Source organism: Ovis canadensis, chromosome 1 (genome assembly GCF_042477335.2).
Source record: "Ovis canadensis isolate MfBH-ARS-UI-01 breed Bighorn chromosome 1, ARS-UI_OviCan_v2, whole genome shotgun sequence".
Classification (NCBI taxonomy): domain Eukaryota; kingdom Metazoa; phylum Chordata; class Mammalia; order Artiodactyla; family Bovidae; genus Ovis; species Ovis canadensis.
This window is the reverse complement of record NC_091245.1, coordinates 18629114-18648070: the sequence shown is the minus strand read 5'-3', so window position 1 is coordinate 18648070 and position 18957 is coordinate 18629114. Positions and strand designations below refer to the sequence as shown.

Genomic DNA, 18957 nt, shown 5'->3' with positions numbered 1-18957 from the left:
TCCAATGCAAAAGAAAAAGTTTAAAATTTGGAAAAAAAATAAAAGGAACTGTTGACAAAGATTCACTGGAAAGAATCTGAACAAGTGGGAAAATGCAGTTAGTACTACTAAAATAATTTCAGGATGTATGGTTTATCTGACATAATGATACCTCTCAGAGCTGTCACTGGTCTGAAACTGACTGCTTCTTACTTTTCTAAACACACAGTGGTACAATGAACAATGTTCTATCACTTCTGTTCTTTCCCAAACATGTAGAAGTTAAAATACCAATTCAAAAACTAATAAATTCTTTTCTTTAAATGTTTCTTACAGATACAACTTCAATATTTTCATTCCATAGTGGTACAGTTTAAGAGACTTTTTATTCATGAGTCAAACAACAAGTTACCCAAAGGGAAATGATAGTTTACAGGCTCCTAGTGCAAATAAAGAGTTCAGGAATGCAGTAACTAATAGTTCTAAAATACGAAATAGATAAAATTCTTAGACGATACATGCAATAATAAACTCTACTAAGCAGCTGGTCACAGAACTAGAACATTTGATAATTTTACTGGTGATATCAATGGGACACTAGCTGTTTCCAAATTCAACTTGAACTCTCATCTTAGGCTTTGTATTTTGCTTTTCCAGTTTCACTAATGACACAAACATGATTCAAATCCCTGAAGTGTTCATTGTAGTCAAGGGCATATCCCACAACAAACTTGTCTGGAATTTCAAACCCAACAAAGTCCGGCCTATAGCCAACACTTCGAGGGGTCCTTTTCACAAGCAAGCTGGCAACCTTGACCATCTTTGGATTATGCCGCTTGACCAGGGAAAGCAAGGCTTGCATTGTTTTACCAGTGTCAATGATATCTTCAACAATCAAGACATTCTTTCCAGTCAAAGTTGAGAGATCATCCCCACCAATCACTTTTATGTCGCCTGTTGACTGGTCATTACAGTAGCTCTTCATTCTGATAAAATCTACAGTCATAGGAATGGACCTGTCACTATTTCTGTTCAGTACTTTGATGTAATCCAGTAGGTCTGCAAAGAACTTATAGCCCCCCTTCAGCACACAGAGCGCCACGATGTGATGGCCTCCCATCACCTGCATCACATCTCGAGCAAGCCGTTCGGTTCTGTCCATAATTAGCCCATGAGGGATAAACACCTTTTCCAGATCCTCTGCATAATGACTAGGTATACAAAATAAATCCAGGTCATAACCTGGTTCATCATCATTAATCACGATGCTGGAGCTGCAGGTCGCCATGATGGAGCTCGTTGGTGTGTGGGCTGACAGCAGTCTAGACTTTCATCGGTTTCTTAAAGGGGATGCAACTATCCCCAGGCTAAGAGTCCTGGGTCTGCCACAGAGAGGAGCTGGGTGAGATGGAGGAGGAAGTAGTTGTGGGCTGGGTACCAGGACACCAGGTTCTTTCACCTGCTCAGCATCCGTTCCCGGTTCTTCTAACAGCAGCACTTTGAGTCACCTTTGGAAAATATAAGTAAATCCTTGAAAAGCAGTGGTTGCTGACTGTCACTCCCAGTGACTATGAGAAATTGAACACCTTGATCGTAAGGGTTACTCATAGGAGTGGTTGGGATGTATCTGGAAATGTGTTGGACCTAGAGGCAAAAGACCTAGGTTCAATCATGCCTCTGCCATTTACTCATTGAACTGTAGCACATAATCATTTGACCTCTGATTCAGGAGTTAATGATTTCCCTGGTGGCTCAGATGGTAAAGCATCTGTCTACAATGTGGGAGACCCGGGTTCGAGCCCTGGGTTGGGACGATCCCCTGGAGAAGGAAATGGCAATCCACTCCAGTACTATTGCCTGGAAAATCCCATGGACAGAGGAGCCTGGTAGGCTACAGTCTATGGGGTTGCAAAGAGTCGGACACGACTGAGCGACGTCACTTTCACTTTTCAGGAGTTAATATGTAGGCAATAGTAAAACCACCATCAGTCTGTAGATCCTACCTCAGGACCACTCCATGGTTCATGTCCTAGGAGCTGTCGGTCTCAAGAACGGTAACCTCCACTTCCATATGCTATCATCTGCCCGCTACTTTCCATTTTTTCACTTTACTACTCTAGCCAGTAATCACTGCTAAAATCGATCAATTCTGCCGCTTTTTCAGAGTCCCTCCCACCTCCTCAACTCTGTCCACACTTCCCTTTTTACCTGGCCCCATCTCAGGCCTTGTCTACAGCTCAGTCCCCTTTATCAGACTTGCCTGGTGTATCTCCCAACTCTGATTAAGTTGCAGGCTCCATCTTCTTTCCACCTGCACTTTTGAGGGGCTAGAAAACAAAACACTCAGCCATCCTTACTGATCTCACTAGAAATTCATGCTGCTCACTGCTGCCTGGCAAGCGTGCCACATGTAGTTCTCTCTCCAAAGCCCCAGGATGATAAACTCACGTCTTCTCTCCTCAAACCTCAGCACCCCTTCCCAACTCTCAGCTGAGGACACTGCTTCTTATTTCTCTGGAAAAGCAGAAGCCATGGGAAGAAAACCCCCTGACTCCCATCATTCACCTGACACTCCGCCTTCCTTTGCTCCTGCCCAAGGTCAGCCCTTTACCTGCCACTCAAGTCCCACACCCCTTGATTCTAGATGGATGTCCCCCCACCCACCGACTGTCTCTTCTCTCTTCCTTCTGCATCATCATTTTCCTCCCTCTCCTGGATTATTCTGACCAGCATACGCACATGGTCTAAAAGCTCCTAGCCGTGAAAAAAGTCTTGAAAAAATCCTTCCACACCTGCTCTCCTGTCTGCCCCATTTCTCTGCTCCTTTTATAGAAAATTCCTTGAAGGAGTTGTCCCTACGTCCTCTGTTCCCATGCCCAGGCATGGATCCAGCTGGGCATTTGTCCCTGACTTACCAGTGAAACTGTGCTTGTCAAGGTCACCAGTGCCTCCACACGGCCAAGTTCAATGTCAGTTTTCAGTTCACATTCATCTCAGTGGACCTATTCTCAGCATTTGCTGTAGCTGGTCGAGCTCTTTCTTGCCTTTGAAACACTTTCTTCTCTGACCTCCAGGACACCTCTCTCCCACCATGCTGGCCACTCCCCTGTCCCTTTGCCTACTTCTCTGCTCCTTCACCTCTGCTCCCTGAGGGCTCCAGGGCTCAGCCCTCAGCCCTCTTTTCACTCTGCACATCTCTAAGGGGTCTTACCTAGATGACCAGCTTTTTTAAAAAAGTCTGCTTTTTGCTGGTTCCCCAATTTATATTTCTAGCCCCTACCTTCTGCTGCCTTTAGGCTAGTTTATCTACTGCCTACTTAGTATGTTACTTGGATGAATCATGGGCATCTCACAAGTCACATCTTGAAAACTGAGGTCCAGATTGCCCTCCCAAATCTGTCTCCTCCAGAGTGTCCCCACAACTACAACCGTTGCTCAGGTCAACGGTTTGGAGCTATCCTTGCTCCCTTTCTTTTTCTCAACTCTCATATCCAATCAGCAAATTGTGTTGGCTTCACCCTCAAAATACATCCAGAATCTAGCACTCTTCTCCATTTCTATCTAACTACCTCAATGCCACATTCCCTTCTTCTGGGTGATAGCCACGGCTCTCTAACTGGCCTACCTACCTCTGCCTTGGCCTCCTCTCCTCCATTCTTCACATAGAAGCTGAAGAAAGTCAGTCCCTGGGTCCTCAAACTCTGATCATCAACGGCTCCCCATCTCCCAGAGGGAAGGACCTGGCGCAGCGTCACGGCTTCTCCCATCTCCCCTTACTTAATGGACTCCATTAGCCCGCCTTCTATCTGTTTCTTGAACAAGCTAGTCCTGCTTTTGCTTCGTTCTGGCTGTTCCCTTTTTCTGGAATGTTCTTCCCCCAGATATAGGCATGACTGCTGTCTCTCTCTTATACAGATCTCAGCTCAAACACCTCCCCTTCAGTCAACCTCCCTTTTCTGACCATCTAATATAAAATAGGAGCCCCTTCCACAGCTCCATCACTCGAAGCTATCTTACTTTCTTCATAGCACTAACCATTATCTGAAATGATCACATTCGTGTTCTTACTTGTGTATTGTCTATCTTCACTACCAGAATGAGCGCTGTATGGCAGCAGGAACCCTCCCCGGTAGCTAGCACAGAGCCGACCACACGGCTGCCAGGGCTGCCACGGAAGGTTGTAAAGGTTGTTCCCTGCACCAAAGCTTCTGGCTGAGAGGCTGGTAGGTGCTAATATCCAGCCGGCTCTCTGCTCTCCATGCTGTGGGGGCGTTTAGCAGGTTGCCTTCTGCTATTTTACAGTGCTTGCCTATGGGCTGGCTGTGGCTCTGTGCTGGGCATTTAGGAAATATTCATTGAATAAATGGCTGACTGATGGATGGGCAGACTTATTTGTTTTCTTCTGTGGGACTTCATGGAAATTACCTTCTTATGGCCTCATTTTATTCATCTGTTAAGAGGGTAATTAACATCAGTTTCATAGTACAGTCAGGAGGATTAAATAAAGCAGTTCATTAAAAAGCTGGCACTTTTAATGATTGCACTGGTAGGACATATCCAGGAGAGGCAGATCCATAGAGACAGAGAAGATCAGAGGTTGCTGGAAGCTAGGGATCGGGAAACGAAGTGTGATTATTTAACAAGCAGGGGGAATTCTCTTGGTGTGATGAAAAGGTTTTAGAACCACACTGAGTGATGGTTGCCCAACATTCTGAATGTACTAAAAGCCGCTGAATTGTGTGCTGAAATGGATGAATAGAGTGATGTTTGTTGTTGTTGTTATGTGAACTAAGTTATGCTATGTGAATACCTCAATGAAAACAACAACATCAAAACCATATGTACCATATGCTGGGGCAGTATCCAGCATGTGGTAGGTGTTCAATGAATATCTTTTGAATCCTATGAAATTTCCCTGCTTCAAAATCAACCAAAACTTCTGAACCCTCCTTGGATCTTCACTGCCTCATCCAGGATAATGTTCACTTTCCTCTCATTTGTTTATTTCAGGGGTACATACTGTTGTCATTTTAGATATTAGGGATTTGAAGGGGAACAAGACAGACACAGACCCTATCCTCAGAGTTTATAGACTCACAGGGGACTCTGCCAAGTAAAGAGAAAATCACAATACTGTGTGGTCAGGGCCCTGAGGGAGAAGGGTCAGGGTCCTCTAGGGGCACAGAGTGGGGAGGAGGAACCTAGGCTAGGGTACATCTAGATCAAGAGGATCTCACCTAGGACCTACATGATGGGAGGCCTGGGAGGAACAGTCAGCCAGGTGGGAGGTGGATATTTTGGGGGAGAGGATGAAGGCTGGAGGAAAGCAGGGGGTCCCAGGAACAGCACATGCAAAGCCTGGGAGATGAACACATGGTGAGTTACAGGAATGGAAAATAGTTCGGCATGACTGCAGCAGAGAACATGAGGTATGGGTGGGAGAGTGAGGAATGGGCCACTGGCAGTAGGACTTCAGACTCCGTGCCAGGATCTTCAACGTCCTGCACGAACTGGCCATCCGCTTTCCAGCCGCATTTCTAATCGTGCCCTATTCACAAACCCAGGCCGCAGCCCTTGCTCCCTCTCTGCCCTGTGGGTCCCTTGAACTGCTATGCCCGCATCACTTAGCTCAGGGAACCCTTCCTCCCTTAGTTATTTACTGAGAGCCTGCCGTGTGTCAGGTGCTGGGAACCTAGAGACTGTCAAACTTGTTCCAACCTGGGAGAGCTCCCCAACTAGTCTAGTTGGGGAGGGAGCAGAGGAAGAAATGATTATGAAATAATGACGGAAATGCTCTGATAGACGGAGCTCTGGGCATAGAGGAGGCGGGGCTTTCCTGGTGGAGGCGGGGCCTGTCAAGGTAGGGGCGGGGCTTGCTAGGGTAGACTGGGAAGGTGACTCCCTGAGGGTCTGAAAGGACGAGGAGGTACACTAAGCCTGGGGAGCCTAGCTTTGTGGGGGTCACAGAACCCTTGAGATTCAGATAGAGGCTTGTACCCTCTGCCCAGGTAAACACGCAAACACAGGATAAACCCCCAGGGCACATCACATTCCCAAAAGGCCTCTAAACTCACACTCTCCATCGACTTCCACATCCGCCTCCACACACACACGCGCACACACACACACACACACACACGCACAAACGCTTACATCTACTTTTGCAGGCAGTTTTGATTGTGCTTGGTCCCTCTGGCTTTGCCTGGAGAATGCCCACCCCTCTCCCCTTTGGTTCTGGCTCACCGCCTTCACAGGCCTGCAGAGCACCCTCTTCAACTCTGGACTTTGTACCTGTCACCGGAAATTCACTTGTTTATCAGGGCCGCCAGCTTGAGCGCCGCCGGCTGAAGACTGTCCCGTCTCTGGATCTCAGCTGCACCAACCCCCAACCCGCTCAGCACTGGGGGTAGGGGTGAGACCTGTGCCTGAAGGTTCTCCCCAAAAGCTTGGGAAGATGTAGAATTAGTCCCCCCTGTTGGCGGCGTTGCCCTCCACTCTCACCCGCGCCTCAGGCCCCGCCTGCCCGCAGCGTCCCCAGGTGAGTCATGCGACAGCTCGGGCCCGCCCACCTGGCCTGGTAACCGGAAGCTCCTCTGCGGACTGGGCACAGTTCCTACAGGTGGGGAGCATGGGAAGGCACTGGGGGGCCTGGACGGGGAAGTCACAGATCCCTGAAGGTTCCCGGGAGCAGGAGTGTGTGTTTGTCCGTGGAAGAAATGTGACCAGAAGGGGTGGGGTGATAGCCTGAGGGTGTGTGTGTGTGTGTGTGTGTGTGTGTGTGTGTCCCTGGGGACAGGGCAGGAAGGAAAGGAATAGGAGTAAAATCTTAGAAACATCAGATTGAATTTAACTCATTTCAGTTTTTTTTTTTAATTTTTAATTGCAGGCTAATTCCTTTTCAGTGTTGTGCTGGTTTCTGCCATAATCAACATGAATTAGCCATATTTGTGCATATGTTCCCTCCCTCTTGAACAACTCATTTCAACTGAACAAGACATTGTTTTTTGGAGAACCCAAGGCTTAGTATGGGGCCCAGATAGGCACACAGTGGACTTTTGCTGGTGAATGGATGAGTGAATGATTTACTTCTCCTTTCTAACGACTCCCCCACTCCACCCCCTATATCCACTCATCTCACAAACATGCAGTGAACCGCTGACTGCTGAGCTCTCTCTGCCTACGGCAGGGAGCGCATTTGCCAGCCTAGTCCCTGCCTAGGGAGCTGCCAGTGAATTCTGACTGGTGGCCGAGTGGGCAGGGCAGTGAGGGGGTGATGAGGCGGGTCTCGGTACAACCTCACAGGCAGGTATGGTCTGATTTGGACTTGAGGGATGAGGGACTCGAAAAACTGAGGAGGGAGTGGCTGAGAAACAAGAGTGCAAGGCAGGACGTGTGTGTGTGTGTGTGTGTGTGTGTGTGTGTGTGTGTGTGTAGCATGGGGAGGGAATTGAGGGCCGTGTGCTTGAAGGATCTGCACGAAACCCTAGGGGCCTAGGGAGCTCGCGCAGGACTTTTAAGGTGGAGGGTAATGGGGTCAGATTTGGTCCATAGGCCCATCACTGACGTGGATGAGAGGTAAGGAGAGATCTCAGTTAGGAGGTTATTGCGAGTTGAGGAACAAAATGAAGGTGGCTCGAACTGGGGCAGAGGAGGGGTGTCAGCATTCTAGGGCTACTGAGAGGAAGAACTCATGGGGCCTGGTGGCAGTGCGGTGGTGTTGAGGAGGTAAGGCGTCGTTAAGGTATCGATACTAAAGACGATGGCCGAGTGCTCCCTAAACCAGGTGCTTCTCTCCTAGGTGCTTTTCTGCCTGGACACTCCTCCCAGGGCCTCTTCTGATTCAGATACCTCCAGCCCCAGCTCCTCGTCCTCCAGGTACTTCTCTAACCCAGATGCTCTTCCCCTAACTCCTCCCCTAGCTGCCCCTCCACCCCACCGACCCCAGACATTCCTTTGGCCCAGATGCTCCCTCTCCAGGTATCCTGAGCCTAGCTGATCTTGCTCCAGATAGTCCCTTACTTCAGATGCTCTTTCTCCTCTAGACCTTTCCCAGCCCTAGAGAGTCTCAGCCAGGTAATTTCCTGATCCAGTTGATTTACATTTGGCTACTCCTCCAAAACAACTCCCCGCCCCCTGGGGCAGAGGTGACTGAACAAGGAATGTGCCTGAGGGGCTGAGGGTAGAGGCCTGAGTGGGGACACAGGGCTCCTGACTCCAGAGCAGAGGCCAGGGCCGTTCTGGCAGTATCTGGAGCCTCCTATCCTGGATGGGGACCAGCACCATCCTCCGTTGTGGTCTCCGCTTTGCCCATTAGCTTCAAGGAATTGCTGTTGTCCATCCTCTAGAAGGTGAGACTGCTTCTGCCCCACCTCCCACCCTCAGCTTAGAGCAGGGGAGCCGCCTGGGCTCTGGGCCCTGGCATCTGAGACCTGGGTTCAAGTCCTGGGACTTTGGCTGAGTTAGTTCACCTTTCTGGGCTGCAGTGTCCTCACCTGTAGAGTGGGGATAATGTTTATACTCACATTACAGGGTGAATCATAAGTTGTGCTCAGTAAGTTCCATCACTGAGCTGTGTTTCCAGCCACTTCCTGGTGTTCCCTTACAAACAGCCCATGTGCATGGCTCAGCCTGTTTTGCTCCTGTGGATAGCTAGTTACGGCCAGTTGTCCAGTCTCCAGAGTCTGCGCAGTGCCCTCCTGTGGCTGTGAGTGTGGCCTGGAATGAGTGCCTGACTGGTGGCCGAATGGGCAGGGGAGTGAAGAGGGTGATGAGGGGGGTCTTGGGACAACCTCACAGGCAGGTATGGTCTGATTTGGCCTTGAGGGATGAGGGAGTCGAAAAACTGAGGAGGGAGTGGCTGGGAAACAAGAGTGCAAGGCAGGACGTGTGTGTGTGTGTGTGTGTGTGTGTGTGTGTGTGTAGCATGGGGGGTGGAATTGAGGGCCGTGTGCTGAATTGCAAAGCCTTGAAGGATCTGCACGAAGCCCTAGGGGCCTAGGGAGCCGTCCCTGACCCCCATCTGCGTGTGTATATTCCAGGACTCTGTCCCAGGGCTGCCTGGCGTCAGGGGTCTCCTTAGAACCAGGGCTCTTCTGGCAGAGGCTGAGGCTCACCAGTGTCTTCTGGCCCCGCCATGAGTGAGGCAAACCAAAGTGAGTGACAGTGGGAGGGAGACTGAGGAGGGGGTTGGGTTCTCCTTAGATTGTGGGGAGGACCTTGCGCTCATGTCTCTCAGTTTCCCCTGGGAGCCGATCCTGGGCCCCAGCCATAACACTGTCCCTTTCTCTGCAGCCATCGCGGGGCCCTCCGAGGTCCCCACAGCATCTGCCCCTGAACTGGGCAGTGGGATCCGGGCATGGTTTGTGCTGGTAGGGGTCGTCCTGGGGGCCGTGGTCCTCTCTCTCCTCATCGCGCTTGCTGCCAAATGCCATCTCTGCCGCAAATACCGTGCCAGCTACCAGCACCGCCCACTGCCTGAAACAGGGAAGGGAGCTCACCCTGAGGTGGGCGAAGATGAGGATGATGATGGCTTCATTGAGGACAATTACATTCAGCCTGGGTTTGGTGGGCCGGAGACAGGGGCAAGCAGGGACCACTTCTCCCTCTGAGTCTTCATCTTTGGACTACCCCACCCCCCATCCCTATGCTTGACAGCTTAAGGAGAGCAGATATTTTATGGAAACCACAAGCCTCAGGGACTTGGTAGTTAGGGCTTAAGGGCTGACCAGGGGTGGAGTAATCCTCCCTTACTCAACTCTAGTCACAAAAGTGATCATGACCCTCTTTTACTCAATGACTCTCAATGGCTCCCTCCTGTTCTCAGAATAAAGCTTACCAAGGGTCTGACTTTGAAATCATGCCTCTGTTGGCCTTTGGTTACCCTTCTTGACTGTCCCTTCTTTACTTCCTGCTTAGCTAATTCTTTGTTATTCCTCCCTCTCCTACCGTGCTGTTTCTCCCTGGACCTTTGCTCACACTCCTCTTTTGCCTCGATGCCTTTCTTTTCTCCCAAGTCCTCTCTGACAGTGATGAAAATCACCGGCCAGTAGACCCCAGGTGGCCTGCCTACCTGCCAGCATTTAAGATGTGACCTGATGATGGCATTTTAGCAGGGGAAATTCAATGTGCCAAATTTCTTACTGAGATTTTTTTCCTATCAATAAAATGGAAATCTAAATAGCTCTATTATGTTTTTCACAGATATTAATACATCTGTTTTCATTTTAATTAAAAATAAAGTCTCTCATTTTTATTTTCCTGAACTGATGCTTGTGCATAAAAATGTCCCTTGTCACTGAAAGCTATTACAGTGCTCAGACATCCCCTCCTTTGGACACCTGAGAGTTGCTACCTCCCATAACACCTGTGAGTTTCTCTAGTGATCTCTTACCATGTTTAATTTTCATCTTTGTTACAGTTTGCACTTACCCTGACTGGGCCAGACTGTGTATTCTCTGAGGCCATAGTCTGCACCTCGTTCTGTGTACTCAGAGTCTCGTACATAGCAGATGCTCAATAAATATTTATTGACTTTGTTGAATTATCATGAGCCTAGGGGTGAGTGGATGAGAGATGATGGAGTGGAGTTGAGTGTGGAACCTTGATGGAGAGGAGAAAGACAGGGTCATGATTGCTAGTAGGGAGTCTGGGGAAAGGGAGACAGTTTCAAGATAGCAGAGGCTTGAGTTAAGCGTCTTTTGGTTGCAAGCAATGGAAAGGAGTTTGGGGGGTGAATTAAAGGGGGATAGCTAACTCAGAAGGGCAGGAAGCAGGTGGTCCCAGCTGCCTGAGGTCGGGCATGGGACCTCTAGTGCTCTGTCATTTATGGGCACTTATGAGGTTCTATTGGAGAAGGCGATGGCACCTCACTCCAGTACTCTTGCCTGGAAAACCCCATGGGTAGAGGAGCCTGGTAGGCTGTAGTCCATGCGGTCTCGAAGAGTTGGACACGACTGAGCGACTTCACCTTCACTTTTCACTTTCATGCATTGGAGAAGGAAATGGCAACCCACTCCAGTGTTCTTGCCTGGAGAATCCCAGGGATGGGGGAGCCTGTTGGGCTGCCCTCTATGGGGTCGCACAGAGTCGGATACAACTGAAGCGACTTAGCAGCAGCAGCAGCATGAGGTTCTATGCCTGGGACTCCCAAACTCTTGATTCTGGGTTTCAAGTACCCAGTTGATAGAATTTGATTGGCCCAGCTTGGGACAAGTATCTACTCCTGGTCTGATCAGCTCCGGTCAATGGGAGCAGGCTCCTGTAGTCCTCTTGTGATTTGAGAAGCCCACCCATTTGTTCCAGTTCAGCCCCAGCCAAGCAGGGGGAAATTGGGAACCAGGCAGCTGCCCAGTTGTATCCACCACATGCAGTGTTAGCCTTTGAGGAAAGAGCCAGGGGAGAAAAAAGGTGAGGGCTGACTAATGTGTGGGATGCTCAAGGAAAAGGCCAGATGTCAAGGATGGCTGCGGTGTAGGGTTGAGGGTGCCCATGCCAGGGGTGAAGCTGAAGAGGGGATGCTGTGCAGGGATGGACGGAAGGGGAGAGACCAAGATGTGACTGAAGTGTGGCACAGGGAACAGAGATCCCAGGGACGTTTTAGAACGGGGACGAGGTGGGGGGATGGGGACATGGTTGACAGGACTTTTGGCCACTGGACACGCGGGGTAGGGAGTCAGTGAAGCCGCCCTGGTTTCTGACGGACTGGCTGGGCACTTGAGGAACAGCAGGTGTTCGGGGAGCAAGGATTCAATGCTGGACATGGGATTTCCAGCGGGTAGCTGCCCGGGGCAGCTGCATTCACGGAGTGAAGTCCGGTTGGTCTGTAGATGTGGCCTTGGGAATCCTGACAATAGGATCTCTGAGGCCCTCGGGGGTGAATCTGTTCACCAGGGCGGGGCTGGCATAGAGGAGGCCCTGAGGACAGAGCAGGGAAACCCTGACCTCTAAGGGTCTGTCTGCAGAGGAGGAGGAGACAGGAGAGATTGGGGAGGAGCCAGGGAGGAGGGGAGCCCACCCTATTCATTGTTCCTCAGCCCCCAGACCCTCGAAGGTGGGGAAGGCCCTGTGTGGGAGACAGAAACACCGGCTGCCCCAGCCTGAGACCCCGGAGAGGATGCTGAGTAGCAGAGCGTGTCCTGGCCTCCAGGGGAGGAGCCAGTTGGTCTCTCCTCTGCCCCTCATACATCCCCAGGGCCCACCCGGAGGGGCTGCCCTGGCTTGCACTTCTGGGCCAGGAAGCAGCTCAGTTTCTCAGGGCCTTGATTGAACCTCTGAGAAATGTGGGCAGAGGTGAGCACCCAACCCCAGATCAGAAGTTTGGAGAAGGCAATGGCACCCCATTCCAGTATTGTTGCCTGGAGAACCCCATGGACAGAGGAGCCTGACTGCTATAGTCCATGGGGTCACAAAGAGTTGGACACGACTGAAGTGACCTGACACACACATTTCTGAGCCTGGCACCAAGAAGGGTTGATAGGGGAGGCTTCCCCTCAGAACCTGCTGTTCAGTTCAGTTTAGTTCAGTTCAGTTGCTCAGTTGTGTCCGACTCTTTGCAACCCCCTGGACTGCAGCAAAACAGGCTTCCCTGTCCATCACCAACTCCCAGAGTTTACTCAAACTCATGTCCATGGAATTGGTGATGCCATCCAACCATCTCATCCTCTGTTGTCCCCTTCTCCTCCCACCTTCAATCTTTCCCAGCATCAGGGTCTTTTCAAATGAGTCAGCTCTTTGCATCAGGTGGCCAAATTTTTGGAGTTTCAGCTTCAACATCAGTCCTTCCAATGAACACCCAGGACTGATTTCCTTTAGGATGGACTGGTTGGATCTCCTTGCAGTCCAAGGGACTCTCAAGAGTCTTCTCCAACACCACAGTTCAAAGCATCAATTCTTTGGTGCTCAGCTTTCTTTATAGTCCAACTCTCACACCCATACATGACCACTGGAAAAACCACAAACTATCACACAATGGCACTCATCTCACACGCTAGTAAAGTAATGCTCAAAAGTCTCCAAGCCAGGCTTCAACAGCACGTGAACCGTGAACTTCCAGATGTTCAAGCTGGATTTAGAAAAGGCAGAGGAACCAGAGGTCAAATTGCCAACATTTGTTGGATCATCGAAAAAGCAAAGGAGTTCCAGAACCTGCTGTGGGTGGTGGGAAATCTGGACCTAGAGAGCGGCCCTGCTGGATTTCCCGGAGGGATGGTTCCCAGCAGGCTTGCATGCCTGGCCCCAGGCATGAAGAGGAAACACCATTCTGTTCCACAGATTCAAGGGCACGGGGATGCGGGAACTGCTGGGAGGCCTGGGACTCAGCCAGGCTTCTCTCTGGTCTGCCCTCCTGTGGCTTCAGACCCCGATCCCAGCCCACCTCTGCCCTTCGCGTGCAACCTGTCCTCATCCCTCAGTAGCTGTCACTACCTTCTCTCCCCTGCGAGCGCCAACCCAGACCTGACTGCAAAGGATAGCCCAACTTCTTGGCAGCTTCATCCTTCTGTCCCCAGAGCAAGGCCACAACCCTTGTCCTTGTGTGGAGGCCAAAAACAGGGGTCACACAAGCCAGGGATGTGAAGTTGAAGAAGGCTGGCAGAGCAACCAACTGAGTTGAGAGTACAGAGTGTGTGAGTCACTCAGTCGTGTCGGACTTTTTGCCACCCCAGGTTTGTAGCCCGACAGGCTTCTCTGTCCATGGAGTTCTCCAGGCAAGAATACTGGAGTGGATTGCCATTCCTTTCTCCAGGGTATCTTCCTGACCCAGGGACCGAACCCTGGTCTCCTACATCGCAGGCAGATTCTTTGCCATCTGAGCCACCAGGAAGATCTGGATTCAAGTCCCAGCTCTGCCGTTTACCTGCTGTGTGACCTTGGGCAAGTTACTTACCCCCTCAGTGCTCCAATTTCTTCTCAGTAAAATAACGATCCTAGCAGCACTTGCCTCACATGGTTTTAGAAGGCTTAAATGAGTGACGTGTAAAGTAGAACAGAGCAAGCATCTGCAAGCATTAGCCGTATCTGTAGGGGCACCACCAGGGCAATCTATCCCCACGACAGATCATCAGTCTTAATTCTGAAGAAGGAGCTTGCCATGACTCCTTCCTCCTCACTCACTCTAGACTGGGATTTGAACATGTCTGTTTTCCAGGACTCAGGTCGGAAGATCCAGTTCAGAGCAGCGAAAGACTAGAATTAGATGTTCTGATGCTCTGTCTTGGTAAATGTCACATTGCACTTAAAGATACACGGGTTGTTTTCAAATACCTTTTGCTATTGATTTCTGACATAATTCCACAGTGATAAAGAGAACAGACTCAGTACAATTTCAGTACCTTTAGACCATGAAATATTTGTGACTTGCTTTACATCCCTGGATATATTCCAGTGTCTCTTGGTTTATAGTCTATGGAAACTTGAATAGAATCTGTATCCTGCTGTTTTAATTGCATTGAATTGGTTCACAGTGCTTTTCATGTATCCTACTTTTCTGTCCATTCTATTAATTTTTGAGAGTTTGATATTGAAACTGCAACTAAACATCTTAATTTACCCACTTAAAAAATAATTCTAATATATAGTAGAACTGTATGTAATTTTGTTCTGTATTTTCTGTTTCCTGTAAATGTGTTATCACACTGTCATAATTAAAGGAGAAGGCAATGGCAACCCACTCCAGTACTCTTGCCTGGAAAGTCCCATGGATGGAGGAGCCTGGTGGGCTGCCATCCATGGGGTTGCACAGAGTCGGACACAACTGAAGTGACTTAGCAGCAGCAGCAGCATAATTAAAAGGAAAAAAAGGGGGTGAAAAGTTCTGATGCTGTAGGATATAATGATAGCAACAATAATAACACTGATGTGTAAGCACTTCCTTATAACAGCCCTGCTGGACAGGCAGCCCATTTGGTAGACTGAGAAACTGAGGCTCAAACAGGTTAACTACAACTTGCCTGCTTCACTGAGCAATAACACTATTATCTCACCTCTAAGTCATGATCAAACAGACCCAGAGAAAGAATCTCCTGATAGTTGAATTTGCCCCCATCCTTCCTGGGTTGGCACCCCTTGCCCATGTGAATCAGGGCCAAGAAGTTCCAGGTTTGGGAGAGCAGTCTGGGAGGGTAAAAATGGTGTGTCCCCTCCCTGACTGGGGAGGGGACCAGAGCAGGCCGTTCTCTGCTGTGCCCAGGGCAGGTCCTGCGCAACAGTCCAGGAGGCAGACAGGTCAGTGTGCAAACACTGAGCTCGTGTTGGTCCCCTAGTCCCTTGAGGAAGCTCCACAAGGGGAGCCTGAGGTCTCCTGTGGGGTGTGACTGGATATGATGGAAGGACCACTTGAACTAGAACAGATTTGGAGTTTTCTGGAACATATTCTTCTAGGATCCAGGCATCCAGGAGACCCAGAAGGAACATGGGGCAAGCCTCTCTCTCTCTTCATCTTGCCTGCTTCCAGTGGGAGCTTTTAGGAGCTGACCACTCTATGCTGTCTTTATCAGCTCCCCTTGTCCCTGACACCTGTTTAGATTACAGGGTCTTTGTGTTAACCTCTCTCTTGCCAATGCCTGCCCCATCATGTCACCACTGCATACTCCAGGTGACACTCCAACCTGAGGCCTGCATCTTAACCTCTGCAAGCTGTTGAAGAACCTTCCCTCCCACCCCCTCACTGCCACCGGCACTGCCCAGTCCATGCTTCTGTTCCTGCCCCTTCTCCAGCTTCCCATGGGCTCTCAAAGCCTCCATTTTCCAGCCTCCCTCAGGCTTTCAAAGTCTCCATTCTCCAACATTCTCCAGGCTCTCAAAGCCTCTGGCAACCTTGCTGTTTCCTTGTTCATTTTCCCTAAAAGTTCTTTAAAATGGCCTCAATCTGCCTGCGATGCAGGAGACCTGGGTTTGATTCCTGGGTTGGGAAGATCCCCTGGAGAAGGAAATGGCCACCCACTCCAGTATTCTTGCCTGGATAATCCCATGGGCAGAGGAGTGTGGCAGGCTACAGGCCATGGGGTCACAAGAGTTGGACATGACTTAGCAACTAAACCACCATCATGACTGCCTCACAGAGAGAATGGGTGTTGGTCAGTTTCCAGTTATAAAATACTCAAACTTACCTGTGTCCACATTCTTCCTTCACTCCTATCAAAATAGCATCGTGAGCCCAATCACTCCACTGTGGGCTCCAGTCACTCCACTGTGGGCTCTGATCCACTCTCCCCACCTTCCCGCTCAGGGACTTAAAGACCTACTTCTTCTCTATCAATGTGGACCCATCACATCTGTCTGGTCCTAAAGAAGCTCCTCCAGGTAGATAGTCAAAAAGACCTGTGAGTCCTACCTTCTGAGCATCCATAGAACCTATCCTATAAGACTGTCCCAGCAGACACCTCCTTGTCCAAGCCCCATCATCTGGAGATGGCATCAATCTACCACTGGAGTCTCGGCCTCCACCCAGCTGATACCATCCTTCCCATGTTATAGTTGGGTGTATAGATGATGACTTCCACTCCCTTTGGAACAAGTCCTCTGTGAGCAGAGGCAGAGGCTTTCTCTGCCTCCATTTTTGCCTCTTCCAATGAATTCTAAAATACAATTTCAGCCAGGCCATTGTTTTCCTTACAGTCCATCACTGATTTCCTCTTGACCTCAAGAAACTGTGCTACCTGCTAAGGAGACTCTAAAGCCAGGGAGGGGCTCAGGACTCCCCTCAGGTATGCCCTTGCCTCTTGCCCGCTAATGCTGCATGTTTCCATCATGCACAATCTCTGTGGGTCCTCAAAGGACCAGTTCTCTCATCTCTGGGTACTTCTGCCCTTTCTTCTTTCTGGGATTCTCTTCCCAACCTCCCTAGCTTGGCCAGCTGCTTCTCATCCCTCAGGAGCTAGCTGAGATGGCACTTCTGGGGCTGTTTAGTCATTTTTTCTTACTCTTTTTATCCTTAGACCAATCTGGGCTTCAGAGGGCAGCCAGGTGAGTCCCCAGTCCCATTCTGGTCAGGGTACCACCCTAATTAAAACCTTCCCAGGTTTCTCAGTGTCCTGAGGACAAAATCCAAATTCCTCAGCTTGGCTGACAAGACCATTTGACAGACAGGAGTTAAGAAGCAGCAGTTTCATGGGAGCAAGGTGGAGGTTTCCTGCCCCATGACTCTCATTTTCTCATGATGAGGGAGGCCGAGTTGTCTGCAGAGAGCAGTGTTGGGGGCTGCAAGGAGAATGACGCTGGGGTGTGAAGGGAGTGGCAGGAACTTGAGGGCCATGTGGGAGCAGGAGCTGGCCTGGGAAACAGGGTAATTTGTTTCAGACCAGGCTGGGATCAGTGATGGGGAATCACGGTGACACCGGGCTGCCTGGCTCTTCAGATTTCTCTAGTAGCCACTTGCTGTGAGTGTTCATCCACAGAGGGGATTTTTGCTGGGAGGGAGGGACCAAAGGTCAGGTAGCTAAGTTGTTGAGGAGTCTGTCAAGGAGTGGGTGAGAGGATGAGTCACAGAATCTTAACCAGATGGAATGAGAAGACAGAATGGACTGCTTTAAGAGAGAGGGAGAGAGCAGAGGTGGTCAGTGGAGAACTGGTGGTGATGGAGACCTAGGTGGGGTTTAGTGAGATGCTCTGAGCACACAAGCTGGAAGCGGGAGGTTGTGGGGCTGGCTTTAGCGAATGAGTAAGGATCAGCATTTTCACCGTGCCTGGGCCTCCGCCCAGCTGTTACCGTCCTTCCCGTGTTATAGTTGGGTGTATAGATGATAACTTCCACTGCCCTTTGAAATAGGTCCTCTGTGGGCAGGAACCATGCTCCTCATGTAGCGTCCTTCCCAGGAGAGTCTGATGCAGCCTGACCTACAGGAACTGCTCATCCAGACACTTTCATATGTAACTCTCTCCCCTCCCAATTTTCTGTCTCTGTTTCCCTTTAGTTTCTTGAAAGTAAATTTGTGAAAGAATCTAATCTCGTCTCAGCTGAAAAAAACCCAGGATGTAACCCCCGTTTTACAGGATGGAGAGGCATTCGATGGTTCTCTGATGGGCCAGGAGTTGGGTGAGAGTGAGAGCTCCCTCTTGGGAGCCCTGGAAGAATGAGTTACCGGGGCAGATGGTGTGGGGCCTCAGGAGGGAAAGACTCAGGGCCAACAGCAGACAGTGGTATAACCTCCCACCCTTCCCAGTTCTAGGAGGGTCTCAGTGAGCTGAGCCTTTAGTCCACACATCCATACCCTACTACGTGCCGGGCCAGTGTGGGGGGCTAGGAACACATGGGTGAGCAGGACACAGACCCTGCCAGAAGGAGATCACTGTCTGGTTAAGGGGATGGATTCATAGAGAAAGAACTGCAGGCTGGTGTCTACAATGGAAGGTTTGGTCACAGCAAAGGGGTAATTTGCTAGTGTAGGGGGAGAGGGTCAGGAAAGACTCCGCAAGAACATGGCTTCTTAGGGCACAAGGTCTTGAAAAGTGCCACAGCAGGGGAAGGGAGCCATGAAGCCTGGGAAAAGGGAGAGAGTATGTTGGGGTCACCCTGACGCTGCACCACGGCTGGCTCATGGGTGCGTTGAGGAGGGGGAGGCCAGTCCTGCTGGGGAGTCTGCACGTTAGCCTGCAAAACCAGGGGCAACCTTGGCACCTGAGGTCTTTAACTGGATGCTGGGTGAAGGGTGAGATCGGGAGTTAGTTCAAGGTAGAGAGGAGAGGGGCTCACATTTGAATATGTGGAGTCTGAGATGCCCACGGAATTCCTGGTGCTCCTCAACTTTCCTATTCTCTCTGCTCACGTTGCTCCCTGTCGTGGCTGGCAACACCCTTCCCCTCATCTATCAGCTCAGCGTTTTCTCCAGGAAACTGCCTTGATGTTGGCAGCTGAAAGCGATTTTCCTGTCAGAGCCTCTGTAGCTCCACATTTAATGCCTCTTAGGCAGCACATCTGGAAAAGGCAATGGCAACCCACTCCAGTACTCTTGCCTGGCAAATCCCATGGATGGAGGAGCCTGGTAG

At 50.2% G+C, this 18957-nt stretch overlaps 2 protein-coding genes across 11 annotated transcripts; one reads left to right on the top strand and one right to left on the bottom strand.

The window, feature by feature from the left end:
* Positions 1 to 346: 346 nt before the first annotated feature.
* On the bottom strand, positions 347 to 1369 carry LOC138439658 (hypoxanthine-guanine phosphoribosyltransferase). Its single transcript, XM_069588769.1, has one exon. The coding sequence runs from the start codon at positions 1265 to 1267 to the stop codon at positions 611 to 613; it is 657 nt and encodes a 218-aa protein (XP_069444870.1). The 5' UTR covers positions 1268 to 1369; the 3' UTR covers positions 347 to 610.
* A 4347-nt stretch (positions 1370 to 5716) lies between these two features.
* Positions 5717 to 10241, top strand: C1H1orf210 (chromosome 1 C1orf210 homolog). 10 transcript variants are annotated; one of them, XM_069588791.1, is made up of 5 exons: positions 5717 to 5839; positions 6234 to 6517; positions 7778 to 7854; positions 9018 to 9131; positions 9271 to 10241. In XM_069588791.1, exons 4-5 carry the CDS (start codon positions 9113 to 9115, stop codon positions 9585 to 9587), a joined length of 336 nt encoding a protein of 111 aa, XP_069444892.1. In that variant the 5' UTR covers positions 5717 to 5839; positions 6234 to 6517; positions 7778 to 7854; positions 9018 to 9112; the 3' UTR covers positions 9588 to 10241. The 10 variants fall into 10 exon arrangements, with proteins under 10 accessions (XP_069444892.1, XP_069444885.1, XP_069444901.1 ...); XM_069588784.1 differs by lacking the exon at positions 5717 to 5839 and having other exon boundaries at positions 5848 to 6517; XM_069588800.1 differs by lacking the exon at positions 5717 to 5839 and having other exon boundaries at positions 5892 to 6517; positions 7778 to 8327.
* Positions 10242 to 18957: the final 8716 nt, after the last annotated feature.

Coding starts and splice junctions, on each gene's coding strand:
- LOC138439658 (XM_069588769.1), bottom strand. CDS start 1,267: ATGGCGACCTGCAGCTCCAGCATCGTGATTAATGATGATGAACCAGGT.